Source organism: Planococcus citri, chromosome 1, assembly GCF_950023065.1.
Source record: "Planococcus citri chromosome 1, ihPlaCitr1.1, whole genome shotgun sequence".
In the NCBI taxonomy this organism is placed as follows: domain Eukaryota; kingdom Metazoa; phylum Arthropoda; class Insecta; order Hemiptera; family Pseudococcidae; genus Planococcus; species Planococcus citri.
Window position 1 is genome coordinate 76,382,123 of NC_088677.1, and position 19,954 is coordinate 76,402,076.

The 19,954-nt window shown below is 35.1% G+C and overlaps 1 protein-coding gene across 2 annotated transcripts; it reads right to left on the reverse strand.

Annotated features, from left to right (window-relative positions):
- Positions 1 to 459: 459 nt before the first annotated feature.
- On the reverse strand, positions 460 to 19,641 carry Zdhhc8 (zinc finger DHHC-type containing 8). Of its 2 annotated transcripts, XM_065346975.1 has the most exons (11): positions 19,484 to 19,641; positions 19,137 to 19,392; positions 18,929 to 19,050; positions 18,690 to 18,847; positions 18,406 to 18,578; positions 18,072 to 18,266; positions 17,824 to 17,986; positions 15,580 to 15,618; positions 7,163 to 7,395; positions 6,900 to 7,052; positions 460 to 2,730 (listed from the first exon to the last, which is right to left on the reverse strand). In XM_065346975.1, the coding sequence occupies exons 2-11, from the start codon at positions 19,226 to 19,228 to the stop codon at positions 1,974 to 1,976; spliced, it is 2,085 nt and encodes a 694-aa protein (XP_065203047.1). In that variant the 5' UTR covers positions 19,229 to 19,392; positions 19,484 to 19,641; the 3' UTR covers positions 460 to 1,973. The 2 variants fall into 2 exon arrangements, with proteins under 2 accessions (XP_065203047.1, XP_065203054.1); XM_065346982.1 differs by lacking the exon at positions 15,580 to 15,618.
- Between the last annotated feature and the right edge of the window lie 313 nt (positions 19,642 to 19,954).

Consider the following 19,954-nt stretch of genomic DNA (forward strand, 5'->3'; position numbering starts at 1 on the left):
CAAATTTGTCCCCAAATTTTGGGGGGGAGACGATGCCCTCTTCCGTTGATAGTCTGCACTTTGAAAACTGTATAATTAATTCAAATCAACACCAAAAAATCCCTCCTGAATTGATGGGGAAAGAAATTCACGTCGGTTTTCCTAGATAAAGAGTGGACTCTACACGTTGTAAAAAAAAAATCAGCGAAATCGAAACACATGACTTCAAAATCCCGACTATTGACCAGGAATGACCCTCCCCCCTATTCCATCTCATTTGCTTATCATAAAAGAAGGGGAAAATATCGGAACATGGACAGATTTTTTTTTTAAATTCACTTTTTTAATGTTTTCTTCAAAACACTCTCCTGAAATCCAACCTCAAAAAAATAATCAAACCTTCATCCTTTTCCTCCTCCCATCCCTGAAACAACATTCCACACCTTGCGAAAAAATACTTCACATAGAGACCCTGTTACATCCAAACATATTATTTATATATTGTGATGTTACAATAACAAACTACGACGACTTCATGGCCAAAAAAATAATAATAATACGTACGTACAAAAACATCAAAATCAAAAAAAAATAATTAAAAACATCTCGATAAAAGTTAAAATATTAATTCGACCACAAAAGAAAAAAAAAGAGGAAAACAAACATCCAAGTCAGCACCTTAAAAAATACAACTACCTCGATGGTGGTGGTTTTCAAAATCAAAAATCAAAAAAATAAAAACAAAAAAAAAGGAGAGAGAGAGACAGAGACGAAAAAAAAAACGTATACACAGCTTAAGCGAGAAGGGAAAAAATGAAAACATTACAATAATAAATTTACAACAAAATTATTATATAAACAAGGTAAGTAAAAGTATAAATGTAAAACGCGATGATCGAAGGGGAACATACAAATATTATAGGTACATTACAATCTTACTACGTAGATAGGTACACAAATACAATAATATTCAAACTTTACCACCAAATCCATACACATAAAAACCTCTCACACATCGAAAACATTGGCACGAAAAATACAGAAACAGATATTCGTCACAACGACACTCAAATATCACTCTCCTTTTATTCTAAGCCAAGTCTCGTTATCAAAGTTCGTCTCATGATTGCACATTTTTCTTCCTTCTTTCCTTCGGTAAATATGGTAACACAAAGTGAGCGAGCCTCGAAAAAAAACACACACACACAAAACGCAGCGGTACACTTCTAGAAAAAAACAGAATTTCGTCCATTATCAAACACTTTTCTCGAATACGAATTTTTACACAGACGAAGACGATGACGGGATGACGACAGGGAACATACAATAATAATACGAAAATATATTAAGACAAATACTCGTCGTCGTACATCATCGTTATCACCATCACAATGCGAATACATACTAAAAATACGCTAGATACGGTTAAATCACATGAACAAGGAGCTTGGGCAGGGGAATTTGGGGCACAGACAGGGGCAGACTGGTCAGTCGATACAAAATAATATACATACAGAAGATAGAGACGCGTACAGAAAGAGTGAGAGAGACGTAAAAGATAAAATAATAAAAATAAAAATCATCGTAGGGTCTTCTTTCCTTCTTTGGGCTGTCTCTTCTAGAGGATAAAATCATCTTGGGAGTTTGTTCGGTTAAATGTGGAAATGGAGCAGCTTCGCATCGTAGTCGTTTTTTTTTTTTTACAAATAAACGATAGTTGTAAGATTCCTATAAAAAAAAATAAACACACACAAACATATTTCGAGAAAAATAAAAACAATACAACGCGATATAAGATATTTCAGGAAGTGGGTAAAAGGAGGATCAACGAGCATATCTCGTCTATTCGGCGATTCTGCAATCAATCATTTTATGTATAAATTAGACCTCGATTCGCGATCTGAGGCGAGCTCCCTTCAAGGGGGCTTTTCAGGCAGAGACTGAAGGGGCTCCGAAGTGGAAAAAAAAGAAGAGGGTTACGGGCACATGGATTTTTACACGGATATCTCGTAATTCATATCATAAAGACTAGTTCGTTCTCCTGTCGGAGTAGGAGTGGTAGCGGCATTGCCGGAACGCTGCTGCTGTTGTTGTTGCTGCTGCGTCATCTCGACCGAGTCGCTCATCTCGAGAGCTCTGACAAAAGACACCGGTCTTCTTCGGCCGTCGTTTATGGACGAATTCGAAGCTGTCATGGCGGCCGCCGATGCCGCGTTCGCGGCCACATTCGACGAATTTTTACGTTTGACTTGAGGCGACTGCGGAGGCGGATAGACCGGAACGCCGCCTCGCAGGGCCGGATAATAAGTACGTTGCGTAGGACTGGTCGGATTCGACCTATAGTGGTCGTAAGTAGCGGCGGCGGCCGACGCGGCGGTCACTCGATGTTGGTAGAACGAATTCGGCGAATTATCCTTCCACGTGTACTGGCCTCGTTGCGGCGATCCGGCCAATTCCCTGATGTTGTCGACGGTGTTATTGGGACGCGGATAAGGCGGCGGCATATCCGCGTTCGACATATTGCTGTCGCGCAGCAGTTCGCCTTCCGATAAGAATCGACGCTGAGGACTGCCTTGGCCGGGACCTCCCATCATCGGACGGCCACCGACGCCGGAGCCGTTCTGGTAATCGTAATACACGACGCTGGACGCCGATACGTTCGACGGAGCGATTCCGCCACCGATACCGCCGCTGCCGGCTACGCCGATGAAATCCGGCCTTCGGGGTTGCGTTGGCGTGCCGGGGTTCGAGCTGCAATCAAATTCGAAACGCATTTTGTTATTAGTATGACATTATTTGACCATGCGGTACCTATAATACAGTGATTTATTCAAATGGTATGAAAAATTACCAGGAAGACTTACGAGGGGGTGAGAAGGAGGGTGAAGAGGGGGGAGGGGTAACAAGTACTAGGACAAGAATACGAGGTTTTTTCATTTTTTCTTTTTTTTTTTTAGTGGTCATGATTTCGAAGTAGGTGTGCAGAGGGGCTCAATATGTGACCAGAATATTAACCTACTTGATATGATACGGATAACGACGCAGTCTGAGTAAATAAAACTTAATCAGGGGGGAGGGAGCGTCGAAAGTCTTGAAATTAACAAATATTCGCTGTTTCGCAAAATAATACAAATTTCTCAAACTGAGATTTGAGTCAAAAATTATAAATATCAAAAAAGTTCAACAAAATGAAAAAATATTTCCAAAAAATAAACATCGAATTGAAAAATATGCCAATAAACCTTGAAAAGTGAAAAAAGTGAAAAATATTTTCGAGCAAAAAAGACAAAAAATTGAAATAGAAGTTGGCTTGGGGGAGGGGGAGGGAGAATTACAGGAAAAAACTAACAAAAAAAAGTCGAATAAATCCGAGAAATGAGATACTTTGATTGAATGTTGAACAATCGAAGCATTTTTCTTTGTTCAGAAAAATGACCAAAAATTTTAACAAGTATTTTGGAAGAACAAACAGAAAATGAAGACATTAAAAAACAAACATTTTTTTTTGGGGGGGGGGGAATTATGAAAATGTCATAGAACTGTAACATTTTTCTTCAAGTGAGAATTTGAAAAAAAAGTGAAAAAATGAAGCTTTGTTATGATAATGTCATTTTGAAAATAGATAAAAAATGAATGAAAAATTAGTGATGGGAGGGGCGAAGGGAAGAGGGAACTATTCTTTTGCAATGTCGAAATGTTGAATTAATTTTTTGTTTGGAAAAATTACCAAAGAATTGAAAAGCCGAAGATCACAAATATTTTGAAATAAAAACCTCAAAAATACCCCCCAAAAAACTTGTTTTTAAAAAGTAAAAAAACTGATTTTTGGTGATTTTTAGAAATTCTTTTTAAAAAAACTGCATTGCTTTAGAAAATTAAGAAAATAAAAAACACAAAAAACGTAAAATTAGAGAAATTTTGTAGAAATTTGAAAAAAATAAAGTAAGCTCTGATGGTATCATTATTGAAAAAAAAATGATGGAGGGGCGTTTGGTGGAGCTCACGTCACAATAAAATACCAGAAAACTTGACTCAACATTTAAAATAATGAACATAATGAGAAAAAGCTGAAATTCAGATCGGAAAAATATTTTAAAATCCGAACATGAAATAAACAATTGAGAAAACATTTTTTTTTTTTTTTGATAGTTTGTGGAAACCTTTGATGAAGTTATTCAGAAAAAAATACAGAAAAATATGTTGTTGGAATGCCACAGAAATGAAGCAAAATCAAATTCCATTCAAAAACCAAAAAAAAAGTAAAAAAAAAAAACAAATAAAAATGGAAAAAAATGTGAAATGCGAAATTTTTGAGTTATTGAAAAAATTACATAAAAGTCAAATTATTAATTTTTCAAAAATTTCAAACTGAAGAATAAATACATCAAACCCGAACATAAAAATTGAAAAATTGAAGAAAAAAATAGAATTTTTTGTATTTTGCAAAAAATTACTGAATAAAAGTGAAAATTCAGGAAGTTTCCAGCAATCAAAATGAAAATCAAAAATATTGAAAAAATGTCGCTGAGACACAAAAAAATGACAGAATATCAATAAAATGTCATTTAAAATAAAAAAAATAAAAACAAACAAACAAAAAATTGGCCTGGATGTAAGTTAGGACAAATAGTAAAAAAGATGGGGAGGGGGGAGTTCACACAAAAAATATTAAAAATAAAATGGCTAAAAAACTAAACATGACACGTATTTTATTAAAATGGTAACCTTATGGAACGTTACATAAAAAAAGAAAAAAATTTAAAAAGCCAAAATTTAAAAAAAAATTATATCTTCAAAATATTATGAACCAAAAAAACAGAAAAAAACAATTCTTAGGTTTCCAATTCCTTGGAAAAACTGGCAAACTAATTGAGAAACAAATAAAAAAAAATAGAAACATTGAAAATACTTATTTTTCATGAAAATTGAGAGAAATTATTGAGCAATTTTTAGGACAATACCATTTCAAAAAACCAACAAAAAAACATTATTAGACTATTGGTTTTGATGAAAGGAGACGAGACGAGAATTATAAAAATCAACAAAAAAGCTCCAGAAAAGTACAATTATGTATTTATGTCACAACAAAGTCAACGATTTCAAACACGTTTTGCTTGAAAAAATTGAAGAATATGGTCAAAAAGTTCAAAATGGCAAAAAACGTAAAAATTGATTTAAAAAAAACAAAAAAATTGAAAATTTTAAGAAACAGCTTTAATAAAAGCAATTAAAAAGCAATCAAAAAAAGAAGAAAACATTGTAAAAAATGAATTTAAAAAAGATTTTTTTAAATTTCCAAAAAAAAAAAAAGAAAATGATATTTTCAACAAATTTTTTTTTATTCTTTCAAACGAACAAACAAACAAACAAACAAACAAAACCAAAAACAAATTTAAAAAAAAGGAAAATTCGAAAATTTTGAACCCGAAAAAATATCTTTTAATAAGTTGTCTGAATTTTTTCAAAATATAAAACTGTATGAAAAAAATATGTACACTTTTTCGGCCATTAAAAACTTTTTCATGCGTGAAATCAACTCCTTCCCCCTTCAAGTGATTAGTTTCCGATCATATCGCTGTGAACACAATGATTTAGTGGTTTAGTTCGAGAATAATTAATTTTTAATGGAAGAAATCGTTCACGAACCACTCAAATCGGTTTCACTGCAAATTTTTTCAATCTAAAATTCAAAATGATAATTTTTCGGATTATTTTTTCGTACGTTCACGAACGATTCATCTTTGATTGAAGAAATCATTCGTAAACCATTCAAATCTATTTTTACTCACGATGCCAAGTGGAGAACTGGTGATTTTTGAATCAAATCGTTCTCAAATCCAGTTTCAGTTCCTCAAATTCCAAAATTTGGACGAAAAAAAATTATCTCGGTGATTTGGATTTCAACAATCGGCGCTTTAGAAATTTTTTTCAGAAATTTTGAAAAAGCAGAGTTATTTTGGAAAATGTTGGTCCTCATTATTTAGTAGGGGGCGGGAGGGGATTAAATTAGCTGTCAAAAAATGAATTGTGTTTTGTTGATTTCAGTTCCGGTATTAATTGAATAGCGAAAGAGTAATAAAAAAAAAATTCAAGAATTCTGAGTCTGAGTATTTCAATAAAAAAATTGTTCATTGTTCTTTACTAATATGGACTTCAAATTGAAAAAAAAACAACTTTTTTTACAGCTCGGATCTTGAAAAATGGTTTATAAATTGAACATTTTTTAGATCAATTTTATCACCTTCAATATTTTGATAAAGAATTTTTAAAACTGATTTCTATGTATAATGAATTTTCCAAGGAGGAAAACATTTCATACAAATGTTTTTTTCATTCTTTTTTCCATTTTTAAAAAAATCACTATCAAGTAGCTTTTTCAAAATTACAGCAAAAATTAAATTTCAACCCTTCGAATGCAACTTCGCAGCACTGAGGCAACTTTCAAAATACAACAGCAACTTCGTAAACCCTTGACCCACAAATCACCATCCCTCCCCCCCCCCACCACCATAAATAAATCCAAATTCGTCTCAAACTGCACAAATTCTACATGTAGGTAGGATCTAGGTGACATGACACTTTCACGAGGGGAAACTGGCTACGTATATACTTACGTTCGAGTAAGAAAAATTTGAGATAATTATTTTTTAGCGCAGTCTTTCGGAAGCCAGTAACGTAGGCACGCCGATAAATACATACAGCGAAACAAAAATGAAATGAGAATCAACGTTTTGAAGAACGTTATCGAAATGGTAAAAAAAATACAAGAAAAAAAAATGCAAAGTAAGAAATTATGTCACGGCTATCATTACAATATCGCATCTAGTACGTAGAACTCGCTACGTACTTAGATAAATAAACGACGCCTACTTAAGTGTTGATAATAATTATGCAGACAGGTGTGCCTAAGTCTTACTTACCGTCGTAATGGACTAGATAGGGCAATCGGCGTTGGTACGCCGATAGCTTTGATTCGTTGTTGCATGGTCGGACTAGGACTGACCGCGTTACCGTTACGTTCTCTGTCTATGTCCGGAGTATGACTTCGGGATGGTCCCATTACCTCCAGACCCCTGCTCGTGTGATAAAACAAAACAAGTGTATAAGTTAAGTACAATGTACATGTATCATATGGTATATAGTTTATGCTCTGTGAGTGCTGATTTATTGCACGCGAGTTTACCTGGTTCGAATATGCGGACTAGGTCGAGCTACGTACGATCGAGTCATACCATGAGCATCGATCATGCCTTCGACCGGCGTCATTGAGCCGACATGAGCATGATTACCGGATGGTGGAAGGTAGAAGTTGTTCTTCGATCCGTGCCTTTTGAGGGGAGGCGTCGGTTCGCAGTCTTGCGACTGGGACGCCGTCGGCTCCATGTCCGTATCGGATCCGTCGCGTCCCGGAGACATCTGTGTTGAAAAACAGAAAAAGCAAAGGGGTGGTTTTAGTAAAGGGTTGATGAGGAATCGGTGTGCGGGTTGTTTGAAAACGATGATTTTTCTAAAAAAAGGTGAAAATTTAGTGCTTTGCGATGGGTAATTTAATTTTTGATTCCGTTTGTTTTCTGCGATTATTTCTTTCTCTGGTTTACAAAAATCAGGCACTGAGACTATTTTTCGCAGGAATTATTTCATCAACTGGCAACGCTGTTTTTACTCGAGAAAAATAATCATGAGATTTTGCACAGAGCTGTTTAAAAAATCGCATTCCAAAACAGTGAATGAGAATCGTTCACGAATGATAACTCATTAACTTGAAAAATTGATCTGCCTTCGTAGAAATCGATTAAAATTGAATCATATTATGCGGAATGAGATTCATTCTACCGAAGATCGGATCCTTCGCGAACTAGGTAGTGAGGTACTGAATTCCAGAACGAAATGAATCATTCATGAAAGTCTTTTCTTCTTAATTTTTCATGCAGGAATAACGAACAATGAGCATAATTAAACGAGCTGATGGCGAAAGATTCCAAAGAATTGAACGCACTCGTCGTTCACGAACGACTGAATTACTTCAAGTAACTGAATCACTGACGAACGATTTATTTCACATCGAAATAATTCGAGAGAGAAAAATTCGAACGAGTTTAATTTGACGAGAAAATGACAGATGAATATTTTAGAGATCTGATTCGTTCGTTCACGAACGACTGAATCTTCTCAGCAAGTCGAATCACTAACGAACGATAGTCTTCATATTGAAATAATTATCAAGATAAAATTTCGAAGGTACACAATTGAACGAACAGTTCGCGAACGACTCTTCTGAGACTGATTCGTTCGTTCGTTCGTTCGTTCGTTCGTTCACGAACGACTGAATCAGAACATCAAATACAGTTGCTAATGTAGCGAGAGAAAAATTCGAACGAGTTTTATTCAACTAGAAAATTACACTAGACTATTCAGAGAGCTGATTCGTTCGTTCACGAACGACTGAATCTTCTCAGCAAATCGAATCACTAACGAACGATATTTATATTCTGCAATTCTGCAAATCCAAATAATTTTTGAGAGAAATATTTGAACGCACACAATTTAACGAGTAGTTCGCAAACGACCCTTCTGAGATTGATTCGTTCGTTCATTCGTTCACGAACGACTGAATCATTTAAACAAATTGAGTAATAATTCTATGCCGCCAGAGAAAAAATAATACGAATGTGTACACTTTGACGAGTACCTGGCACAGATTTATACAGAGTACTGATTAAGTGATTGGTTCATTCATAAACGACTGAATCTTTTCAACAAATCGAATCAATGACGAACGATTTTTTTCATATAGAAATGTTAGGTGCGAGAAAACAACTCTTTTAATGCCTTATTCGTTCACGAACGACCCATAGAATCGATTTTTCGAAACGAATCGTTCTAAAGTAAGAACTGAACCCAAACTGAAAAAAGAATTTGCATGTTTGAAAATGATTCAAATCAAAATGTGCATACAAGTGAATCATTTGCAAACAATTCATAAGTTTCCAAAAAATAGAAATTTCTCGAAAAGGTGTATAAATTGCAACATTCAACAGAGACGGGAAGACTGATTCAAATGGTCATAAGTTCACAAGTAATCAATTAAATCACTACAAAACAAATTGTTCATCAACTAAAATTTTTTTTCATAAAATTCAGTGAAAAAAACCATCTGAAAGTGAAATTTTTTTGAAACTGAACTTTCAGTTTAGAAACGAATTAGTCGTTCGCGAACGATTTCTAATGGATTGAAACATTCGTTCGCGAACGAGTGAATCACTCGCAAACGATTCAAAATTACATCAAAAATAGACATTTTTTTAAAATTCACACCAACTAGAACGTTCAGCAGGAACGACTGATTCAAATGATTCAATTGTTCAAGACTGATTGATTGACTGATTCAATTTCAAAACGAATCGTTTCGTAAAAATAAATAAAATAATTTTTTTTTCATAAATTATTATGGTGAAAGAAAACTGTGAAAAGTAAACGGGATTGTTTTTGAAACTGAACGTAAATTTTAGAAACGAACCAGTCGTTCGCGAACGATTCACAATGGATTAGAACATTCGTTCGCGAACGAGTGAATCACTCGCAAACATTTTAAAATCACATCAAAATTATAACTTTTAAATTTCTTGAAAATTCACATAAACTCTGGAATATCAAACACGAACGACTGATTCAAATGATTCAATTGTTCATTACTGATTGATCGATTCAATTTCAAAACAAATCGTTTGCTAACAAAACATGATTTTTCCTATGAATCTATCTAGATCAAAAGTAATCTGGATAGTTTTCACAACTGAACGTAAATTTTAGAAACGAATCAGTCGTTCGCGAACGATAATTCCAAATCATGATGAATCATTCGCGAACGACTCCATCAACTCATACGTGTATCATTCGTAAATGATTTTAATTTTTAAATTGACTTAAAGATAGAAATTTTTTGAAGAATCACACAAATCGCATTATTTGATCGGAACGATTGATTCAAATGAGTCAATTATTCACGAACGATTGATTGAATCAATTTCAAAACAAATCATTCCTGGAATTTTCATGCAATTAAACTCCAATTTTTAGAGTCGAATCGGTCGTTCGCAAACGATAATTCCAATTTATGACGAATCGTTCACGAACGACGTGTTTTTTCGTGAATTTAAATCAAATTGTTCGTAAATGATTATTTAAAATGAATCATCCACGAACGAAAATCGTTTCTATGATCAAATCTTTTTCTAAAAAATATGATTACAACGATTTCAAATCAATTTCAAAGCGAATCGTCTAGAAAAAAAATTTAAAAATTTCATGCAAAGGAATTCCAAAAATGACTCAATCAAATTGCACTCTGCAATAAATTCAACTCATTTCGAGTAAAAACAGCACAGTCAGTTTATCAAAAATAGCAGACGAAATATGTAATTTTCCCAGTTCGAATGAAGTAATATAACACCACAAATCATTCGAACAAATCATTAAAAATATGTACTATAGGAAGGAAGTGACGACCTACGTGTCGAGTGAATCATGTGCCAGTATAAAACTTTTTAAAACTGAAAAAAAAAATAAGTACTCAAAATGGATTCGTATAGTACAGTTTTCAGGCAAGGATATCACAATACAGTATACACCGATTAAGGAAAGTTTTCCAAATTTCAACAGCTAGTTTTTCCAATCGTTGATTTTGTCAACCGCCCAAACCCGCGATTTAGACAAATAGGTTATCACAAAAGGCACTAAATTTTCACGATTAATTTCTTCAAGGCGAATCTACAAGATTATTCTATCAAAATATTACTCAGCTCGATCCGAAGCACGTAATTGTTCTTCTGAGTGGATAATTGGTCAAATAAACCCACATCGGGTACTTTTAGATAATATTTACCTACTTCTGAAAAGTGTAATTCATTCTGAGCTCATCGAAATGAGTCACACACCTCTTTAAAATTTTAAAACCTCATCTACCTACCAAAAAAAAAAAAAAAAACCAATACACTTCGCTTAAAAGTGTTTCAAATTAAGCACACATTTTGTTTGAATTCTTCAAAAACCAAATCCAACTCCCTCCTTCTATAAATGACTTATTACCCAACACTAGAGATATTTTCGAACCACGCTGCTGTACCTACTCACAACCTCTCGTACAATTCCAAAAATATCTCTACTCGAGCTCGATCACTCTCCATAGTGTTTACTGTCAGTCAATAGACGCGGCGACGATTACACATCTTATTTAACATTCTTCACATCCAGCGTTCTTTTCTTATACCTTTAGATGCCCATAAACGTAAAACAATCGTACGTAATACAGAACGATTTCAGTCCATGACGAATGCAATACTAAGTAGCTATATAGGTACCTCACTACCTCTACATACTACACACAGATTCCGCTACAATATACGTATACTGCTTCTTTCCATTAATATAATACCACGAAACGAGAGAAAGCGTAAAAAAAAAATTTACGTATTTTTAATTTAAATTCAATCGTCGTCGTCGTCGTCGTAACCAAACCATACGCGAGATTCACGTCATAATCAATTCTATTGTGCAAAATGGCGAAGAAGAAAAAAAAAATTAAAGAAAGGGACACCTACACACCATCGCCACCGCCACTTTCCAAGTCTTTTATTTTTCACCTTGAATAAAAATGTCACTGGTAAAAAGATCCTACGTATGGATTCGTCGAGCGAAAATACTCGTGTCGAGAAGTTTTAAAGCTCGCCAAAGATATGAAAATGATGTTCTAGAGGTATTTTCCACGCTGATTGAAGTCAACGTCTGATCTAAGGAGATACGTGTCGTATAGGTCACCGAAATATGCATCGAAAACAATCTATTGAATTTTATGCGAATTGCATAAATACAAATATCGCGTATGACCACAATAGTCGAATCATCGTCGTATAATTAGATAATCAAATCATGCAACCGCATGAATCATTTTTGTAAATTTTATGGAAAATTTCCCGCAATTAATACATAAAGAGATCGAACATCTGTGATCACGACTTTGAATAGTTCAAATGACCGAAATTTAAGGCAACTGTCGAATACCAAAGACCTTTTTCTTCTGACTGATACATTATTGAACATGCTACAAAAAGTATACGAAAAAAGCGACGGAGGACAAGTTCCAGTTCCAGCTCCTCAATTTTTGGTCAAAATGTTTCTAACTCCGGCCTCGACTACGGAGAAGTTTAGAAAATATCTTTACTCTGCCTCTCTCCAGTTTAAGAGCATTCAAGAGACACTCCTAAGGCTCCAAGAACTTTATTAAAATCTTCTTCCATTTTGAAAAATGTTGATTGAAACATCACTTTCAGCCTCCATTTCGAAAAGCATGCGGGACTGAGAAGAATTAGTGAGGGGAGGGGGAGGAGGGCAACCGAGGATTCGAATCCCAAAAATGAATAAATATTCGAACTCAGCGACCTCAAGTTAGTAGAAAACGACATGTCACATTATATTTTCGAGTTATTCCAAATTAACTCAAAAGGAGAAGCACCCCCCCCCCCAATTTGGGGCAAATCTGAGAAAAAATATCAAAGTCGTGCGATATATCGAATTGCATGTTTTCGAAGGCGCTGAACACGAATTTGATCTTATTTTTTAAATCGGACCCTCACCACGCCCCTCTTTGTGGGGGTGCCTTGCCTACAGTGAAGTCAAAAATGTCAAAATCTACAAATATTAACCAAGTCATGCGACATATCGAATACTATGTTCATGAACGTTCTGAACACGAATATGCCCTTAGTTTTTCGATTCGACACCTGCTGTGTGCTCAATGGCTTCATTTGGAGTCCATTAATGAAGACTTCGCGGTTGGAAGGAGTTAGATGAAAGAAAATAGTGCTTTGCACCTTTAAAAACATTAAATTCAATACATCCTATGATTTTTTTCATTTTTAGGGCACATTTACTCAAATTGAGCTGAACCTGGGGGGGGGGGGAAGGAGTAGAAACAATCAGATCGAAAAAATTATGCCAAATTCGTCTTCAGGACCTTCAAGAACATTCCACTTGATACATTCTGCGTGACTTTGTCAACGTTTTCAGATTTTGATTTCAATAAGGAGCGTCTGATGAGGGGGAAGGGGGTAGAAGGGGCCGGATCAGAAAAATAAGGTCATATTCGTGTTCAGCACCTTCCAAAACATACAATTCGATATGTCGCATGACTTTTATCATTTTTTGGGGGTATTGACCTGATGTAAGGGAGCAACCCCTTCCACTAATTTCGGGGAAAATTTGAAAAAAATTGTCGAGGTCGTGTGACATATCGAATGAAACGTTTTCAAAGGTCCTAAAAACGAATATGACCTTATTTTTTTGATTTGACCACTTCCATTCCACGCCACCTAGACCATCGTGTTCAGGACATTCAAAAACATTAACATACTATTCGATTAAGTACTGCATAGTGCATAATTAGATCCATATTTTCATGTTTTGGCTCCATCGAAGGGTGACAAAGGTGGTTGGAAGGGGTCGAATCTAAAAAATGAGATCATTTTTGTATTCAGCACCTTCAAAAATACACAATTCGATATGTCACATGACTATTATCATTTTTGGGGAGGGGGGCACTAACCCAAGAGGGCAATGCTTCCCCCCATTTGGGGATGAATTTTGGAAAAATACGTCGAAAGCATGTGACATATCGAATAGTATGTTTTCGAAGATGCTGAAAACGAATATGATATCATTTTTTGATTAGCCACCCTCCGAAAGGTAGTTGGAGACATTGAGGGGGATTGGAAGGTGTCGGATTGAAAAAATAAGGTCATATTCGTATTCAGCACATTCAAAAACATACAATTCGATACGTCGCATGACTTTCATCATTTTTGGGGGCATTGACCTAAAGTGAGGGGGCACCCCCCCTAATTTTGGGACAAATTTGAAAAAAAATCTCCATAGTAATGTGACATATCGAATGGCACGTTTTCGAAGGTCCTGAACACGAATATGACCTCATTTCTTTGATTTGACCACTTCCACGCCACCTAGACCAGCTTTATGGAAGTCAAAATTCGAAAATATTGACAAAATCGTGTGATTAATCGAATTATATGTTTTTAAAAATCCTGAACAGAAATACGCCTTCATTTTTTCGATTCGACCCTTCAGCATTCCTTTTTCGAATTTGGTCCGAAATTGTCGGGGTGGGAGGGTGGAGGGGTGCCTTCCATTGAGTCTCATAATTCTAAAAACGGTGTATTTCAATTAGTAACAAAAGTTACTTGAATCTCAGGTTCAATTTTCTCAAATTTTCGCACTTATCGTGGAAATTTGTATTTTTAACTTGAAAGTTCAAATTGAAGTTTTTCAAATTTTAATCGTCGTCAAAATTTTGCAAGCAGAATTCACACCCCCCCCCCCCCCAATCTCTTGGGAACTTATGATGGATACAGCCTGATTTATTTATCTAGACCAGAACATCGAATGAAAAAAATTCGTCACTTTTGATTTCACGATTTATGAACGAAATCCTCCCCTATTTTACGATTCTTGAACTAAAATTTTCGACACAACCAGCCACTTATCTAAGCACAATTTTTTTGCAAAGGTCTGCGAAAGAGGGCGATTTTGTTCTGAAATGAAGTGCGTGGGAGAGTAAAATGGTGACAGGGGGTTAAATAATGAGAACGTGCGCTTATTATTATTCATAACGTCATTCTTCGCGATAAATTTTCATTCATAATACGTTACACACATCACAATATCCTCTTCTTTCATTCAACACCGAAGGGGGGAAGTGGAGCAACACAAAGAAGTATCGAACCAATTCGAACGATGAAAAAATTTTCACCGTTTAAACTTCCCAAATTGAAATCTAAATTTTGAGCAACCACTTATCCCTCTACATTCAATGCGTTTTTCCTCCTCCGCCCATCTCATCGCAATTCTTCTCTGCTTCGATGAGGTTTATCGCTTCGACGACGACCTAAGATAGCATCAAACAACACGGTAACACGAGTTCAATTTTTAAGCACATTTCGTTACTCGTTAATGCCGATTGTTAATGAATTTAAAACATAAATTGTTAACGATTCCACTGACCTTCGGCGTGTTAATTTCACTCGACGGTGAATGCAGTACATATTTTTTTTTACTACACATGTAGGTAGTTAAAAATTCAAGTTCGCCAGCCCGAATACACGACTTATTTACAATTTACTATAGCGTTACTGCATCGGAGGTCGTTAAACTACGCAAAAATTTAGCATCTCAAATTACGAGTACGTACAAATAAATATCGCTTCGCTACCAACACTGCTCGTTTGATCCTTCCGCTCAATATTTCTTTCTCGACCAATTAGAACGAATCCTCCTCTATACACTGGTTATATCATCGTACAAACATTAATACATAGGAATAGGTAATCAATGCGAAACGAATCAAATACATCGACGATTAATCCGTCAATATATCGAGAATGTCCACAATTCATATTGGGAACGAGTGCAAAGACGATGTTAAAATATTCGCCGAATATTATAAAGCGATTATTTCAACTACACTACGAAGCGACTACGCTGGGGTGATAGGAGAAGCCGAGCAAATCTACCAGAAAACATTATAAAACGTACATTTTCCACAATCGCTATTTCTGTAGTCGCCGTTCCAGACTGTAGAAAGAAAATTTAAGTGCATGAAAGAAAAACAAAACAGAAAAAAACAACCACGTGGTGAATATAACACGATAGAGAGAGAAAAAAAAGAGTAAAAATATAAACATACGATCTAAAAAAAAAAAAAATACATTCGTAATCGTATTTTTTTCTGAAAAAAACAAGCGTTGTATAGAAAGAAGCGTTCAAAAATTCACGAGGCTTCGAAAGCACAATCATAAAGTCTGATCGTTGATCGGATGCGCTTCACAGGGTGTCTAACAAAATTTCTCCAAAGAAATGCAGTACTTTTACAGTACCTTTTGCATAACCTTATATTTTTTTTAATCCAGCTTAAACCGACCCCCCCCCCCAAAGAAAAAAAATTGAAACTGTTGGAATTTGTTGATAAAATTATAAGTATTTCAATCGAAACAAATTAAAATTACAGAAGTAAAAAATTAATCATGGTCTTTTCACAATCACATTGCAAATGTTTCTTTTCTTTTATGGATTTTGGGAGGCATCAAAATGTGAAATTTGTTCATCTTAAAATTGAGAAACAAATTGGCCCGAGCGAAGCGAGAACTTTTGAAAATTCTCATTTCTAGATGCCTAAAAACAAGGTTTTTTTTTTAATGAGAAGAGTTTATTTTTTGATTTTTAAAATTTTAATATTGGAATGATGTTTTTTTGAAGGAAGTCAACTACTTTTGAAAAAAATAGAACAAGGTCGAGCGAAGCAAGAGCGAAAGCTTCTGAAAATTTGCATTTCAAAAGGCATAAAAACGAGGTTTTTTATGTGAGAACGAGTAGGGGTTTTCTTGGCTTTTAAAATTTTAGAACTTGAATAATGCTTTTTTAAAGGAAGTTGATTTTGAAAAAGACAACAGAACAGGCCCAAGTGAGGGCGAAAGCTCTTGTAAATTTGTACTTCGAGATGCATAAAAACGATGTGTTTTTCGTGAGTTCATTTTTTGGCTTTAAAACTTGGGCAAAAGCTTTTGAAAATTTGTGGTTCGAGAAGTAAAAAATAATGTTTTTCTCTCATAACAGGTCCTTATCTGAAATTTGCAATTGATCGTTTTTTCAAAATTCCAGGGATTTTGCGTGAAAATTACGAAATTCCCAGACTTTCCCCTGACTTTTCCAGACCGACCAAATTCCCTGACTTTTCCAGGTTTTCCAGGTTTGTGAACATCCTGTCTTTTGATGTACAAAATGAACTTTTTTTAAAAATTTTCACCAATTTATTCATTTTGAGGTTTTTTAAAAAATTTTAAATCAATGATTTTGAAAAAAATACAGTACTTTTAAGGCAAAATGCAGTACTTTACAGTACTTGCAGTACCGAGGATTTCAATGCAGTACTTTTACAGTACTTGCAGTACCTGCAGTACCTGTTAGACACCCTGGCTTCAGTATGGTCTTTGGTCAAATTTCAAGTTTCCATACGTGAAGCTCCATTGCCCATTGGGTTGATATCCGAGAAAGATAGTGGCTCTTTTGTTGGCGAGCACAGGTACCGTATGTTTAACTTTGAGATAGAAATTTGTAATCGGACGAGGATTGTTTGAAGATAGAATTAACTTGAACACGAAATTCGTTGACCGAAGATTCGAAAAATACTGCAAAAACTTTTAGAACTTCGAGTAAACCATTTAGAATCGAAATAATACTTTCGATAGATCGTTTCAAAAATCCAAATTAATTATTTTCAAACTACGAAGTAGAAACATCACGAATGACTTAATCGCAGACCGATTCCACCAAACGACCTCCAAAAAAGATTAAATCATACTTAGACCGAAATAAAAATCCATTTGAGAGAAATAATTCGTCATTAAACTCGTGAACGAACAACTCGACGCTGTTTTTTTTTGGCAAAAATTGTTCACTGAGACGAACGACTGAGAAGTGAAAACGATGTCTTCGTATCGATCACACTAATTAGCGCAAATTTGGAGTAAAATACATCGCCGATGAGCACATCTGATCCACGAAACATATTTACGACTTAGGTCGATGAAATTTTGAGCATACGGTACCTCGCGCATAGATGGTAATTGAAAGTACACGGTATATTAAAAACGAATTAAAAAAATTTTCAAGCAGCTCGTTAAATTACAAGGTGATCGTAAAAATAAATCATTAGTGTGAAAACTAGAGTATAAAAAAGAGAAAGATAGAGGAAAAAATTGATAATAATTTGAAAAATTTCACCTTATTGTAGGCATTGGAGCTAGCATTCCTGATACCGTTGCTATTGTCCATGTACGTCTTAACTTGGTGTCTTTCGTTGGTAATGGTGCAAACGTTCGAATTGGAAGCTGCTTTTTTATTTTTATTTTTCTTCTCGTACTTGAACGGTTTCAAGTTCAATAAACTATAAAAAAAGAGTAGAAATTTTCACGTTGTTTGTTTTATATTTTGCGACACAGGAGGCAGCCGGATGCGGCGAATTAACATACCTCGGATATTGCGGTCCGCATAAACCGTACCAGCAATTTTTACAGCATCCATGAGAGAAAGGATTATACCCTCCTTTAAATTTACCAGTCACTTGTTCGTTAGTGGTTCGTCCACGAGCTACTAGCACTATGTGAAATCCGGTTAATCCGAATATCGGAATAAATAGTATCGTTATGATGGCTATAATGATTAATCTACGAACCGTGGTTAAGGATTATCAATTTCAGAGTACATTTAAGTATAGTAGATAATGGTACGATTAACTTAGCACGTATATAAGAATACGTACGTCTATGTATGTGTAAGTATGTGTAGGTAAAAAAAAGAGGATACGATACGACGCAATCGATCTCGGTTAATCGTTCTTTATTCATCAGCACGTAGACCAGGCAAATGGTAAAAATAGTCGCCATGTGAATACTTAAGCTGAGCAAGAAGAAGAAAAAGTAACGATAATTTCTCCTTCCGATACAGTTATTCACCCAAGGACAATGATGATCGAATGTCTGAAAAGCAAATAACACACAATAATACACGAATGAGTCATTAATACACGGTACACCGTGATACTAATCTATTCAAATCATTAGTAGCTCTTTATCTGCTCATCTCTTTACCTCGATACAATGGTTACAAACGCTACAATGCGAACATCTCGGAGGTCTGTAGAATTTACACGTGACACACCATTTCATTCGGACCGTAATACCGTTTATTTCGATGGTCTTGTACAAAGGCGAACGGAAATCATCATCTCGGTCTTCGTCAGGTGACGCTTAAAAATACAACATGTTTGATTAGCATAGAGCGTCGCCTTATCACCAAAACCTATTTGATAAGATATTACTCGTAGTACCTTTCGGAATAACACCCGGATCCATAAACGTGGCCAATGTGAAATTGGCCAGCACGAAGAAAGTCACAATTCCCTGAAGTATCGGTACCCATGGATAGTTATTCTTGAAGAACCAATAACATCTGAACAGAATACACCAACGTTACAATGAGTCCAAACCCGATTAAAGAACATGTTTTAGGGATACGTTCGATTACAATGTACTTACGGAAAACGATAAAAGGCAGCAGTAGCGGAGATTAATAAAACCCAAGCAAATGTTGCTGGAAGATATCTCGTTCTAATATTACATTTCGGCATCGCTGGATTCTAGGTTTACTAGACTACAAATTCAAGCATTGATATTTACAGAAGACGTTTCAGATTAACATGATGCGTACGGTAATCGTATACTGGAATCTTTTCTGTACGGCGATATCATCAAAGTAGCGATCATCGAATACGATGCTGGAAACTGTAGTAACCTGAAAGAATAATTCACGGATGATAAGTACTAAAAGTGTAACGATGAGCAATCCAATTAACGCGACTGATTGAGTAAAGAGTTTAGTTTACCGAGCGCCACTATTAATTGAAAACTTCTACTTCGAAATAAAATTTACGATTGATTCTTAATTTCATTATTCTCACTTCATTTTTCTCTCACTCTTAATCACAATCGTAAAAATACTGTGTAAATATTGCAAAAAACACCAATTCGCTATGGAATTGTGGCGACGGTGAGGTTTTGTTTTGTATGTAGAATGTGCCGTTCGAGGGTCTCGAGATTGGGCGTTTTGATTCTTTGTGCTCGAATTCCTGTTTCGAGATTTTGTAGGCTTTTTTCGATTTTTTAAGGAAAAGTGAAAATGAAATTTCACAACTTTTGTTTAAAAGTAAAGAATTATGTTTAAAATGAAAGTTGAAAAGTTATTTAACACGTTTTAAAAGCTATATAAACATGTAGAGTGCTTGAAAAGCTGAAATGGCACAAAGCATTTACATATAAAAATAACGTACGAAGCTTTTTCAGAAAATATCACTGTA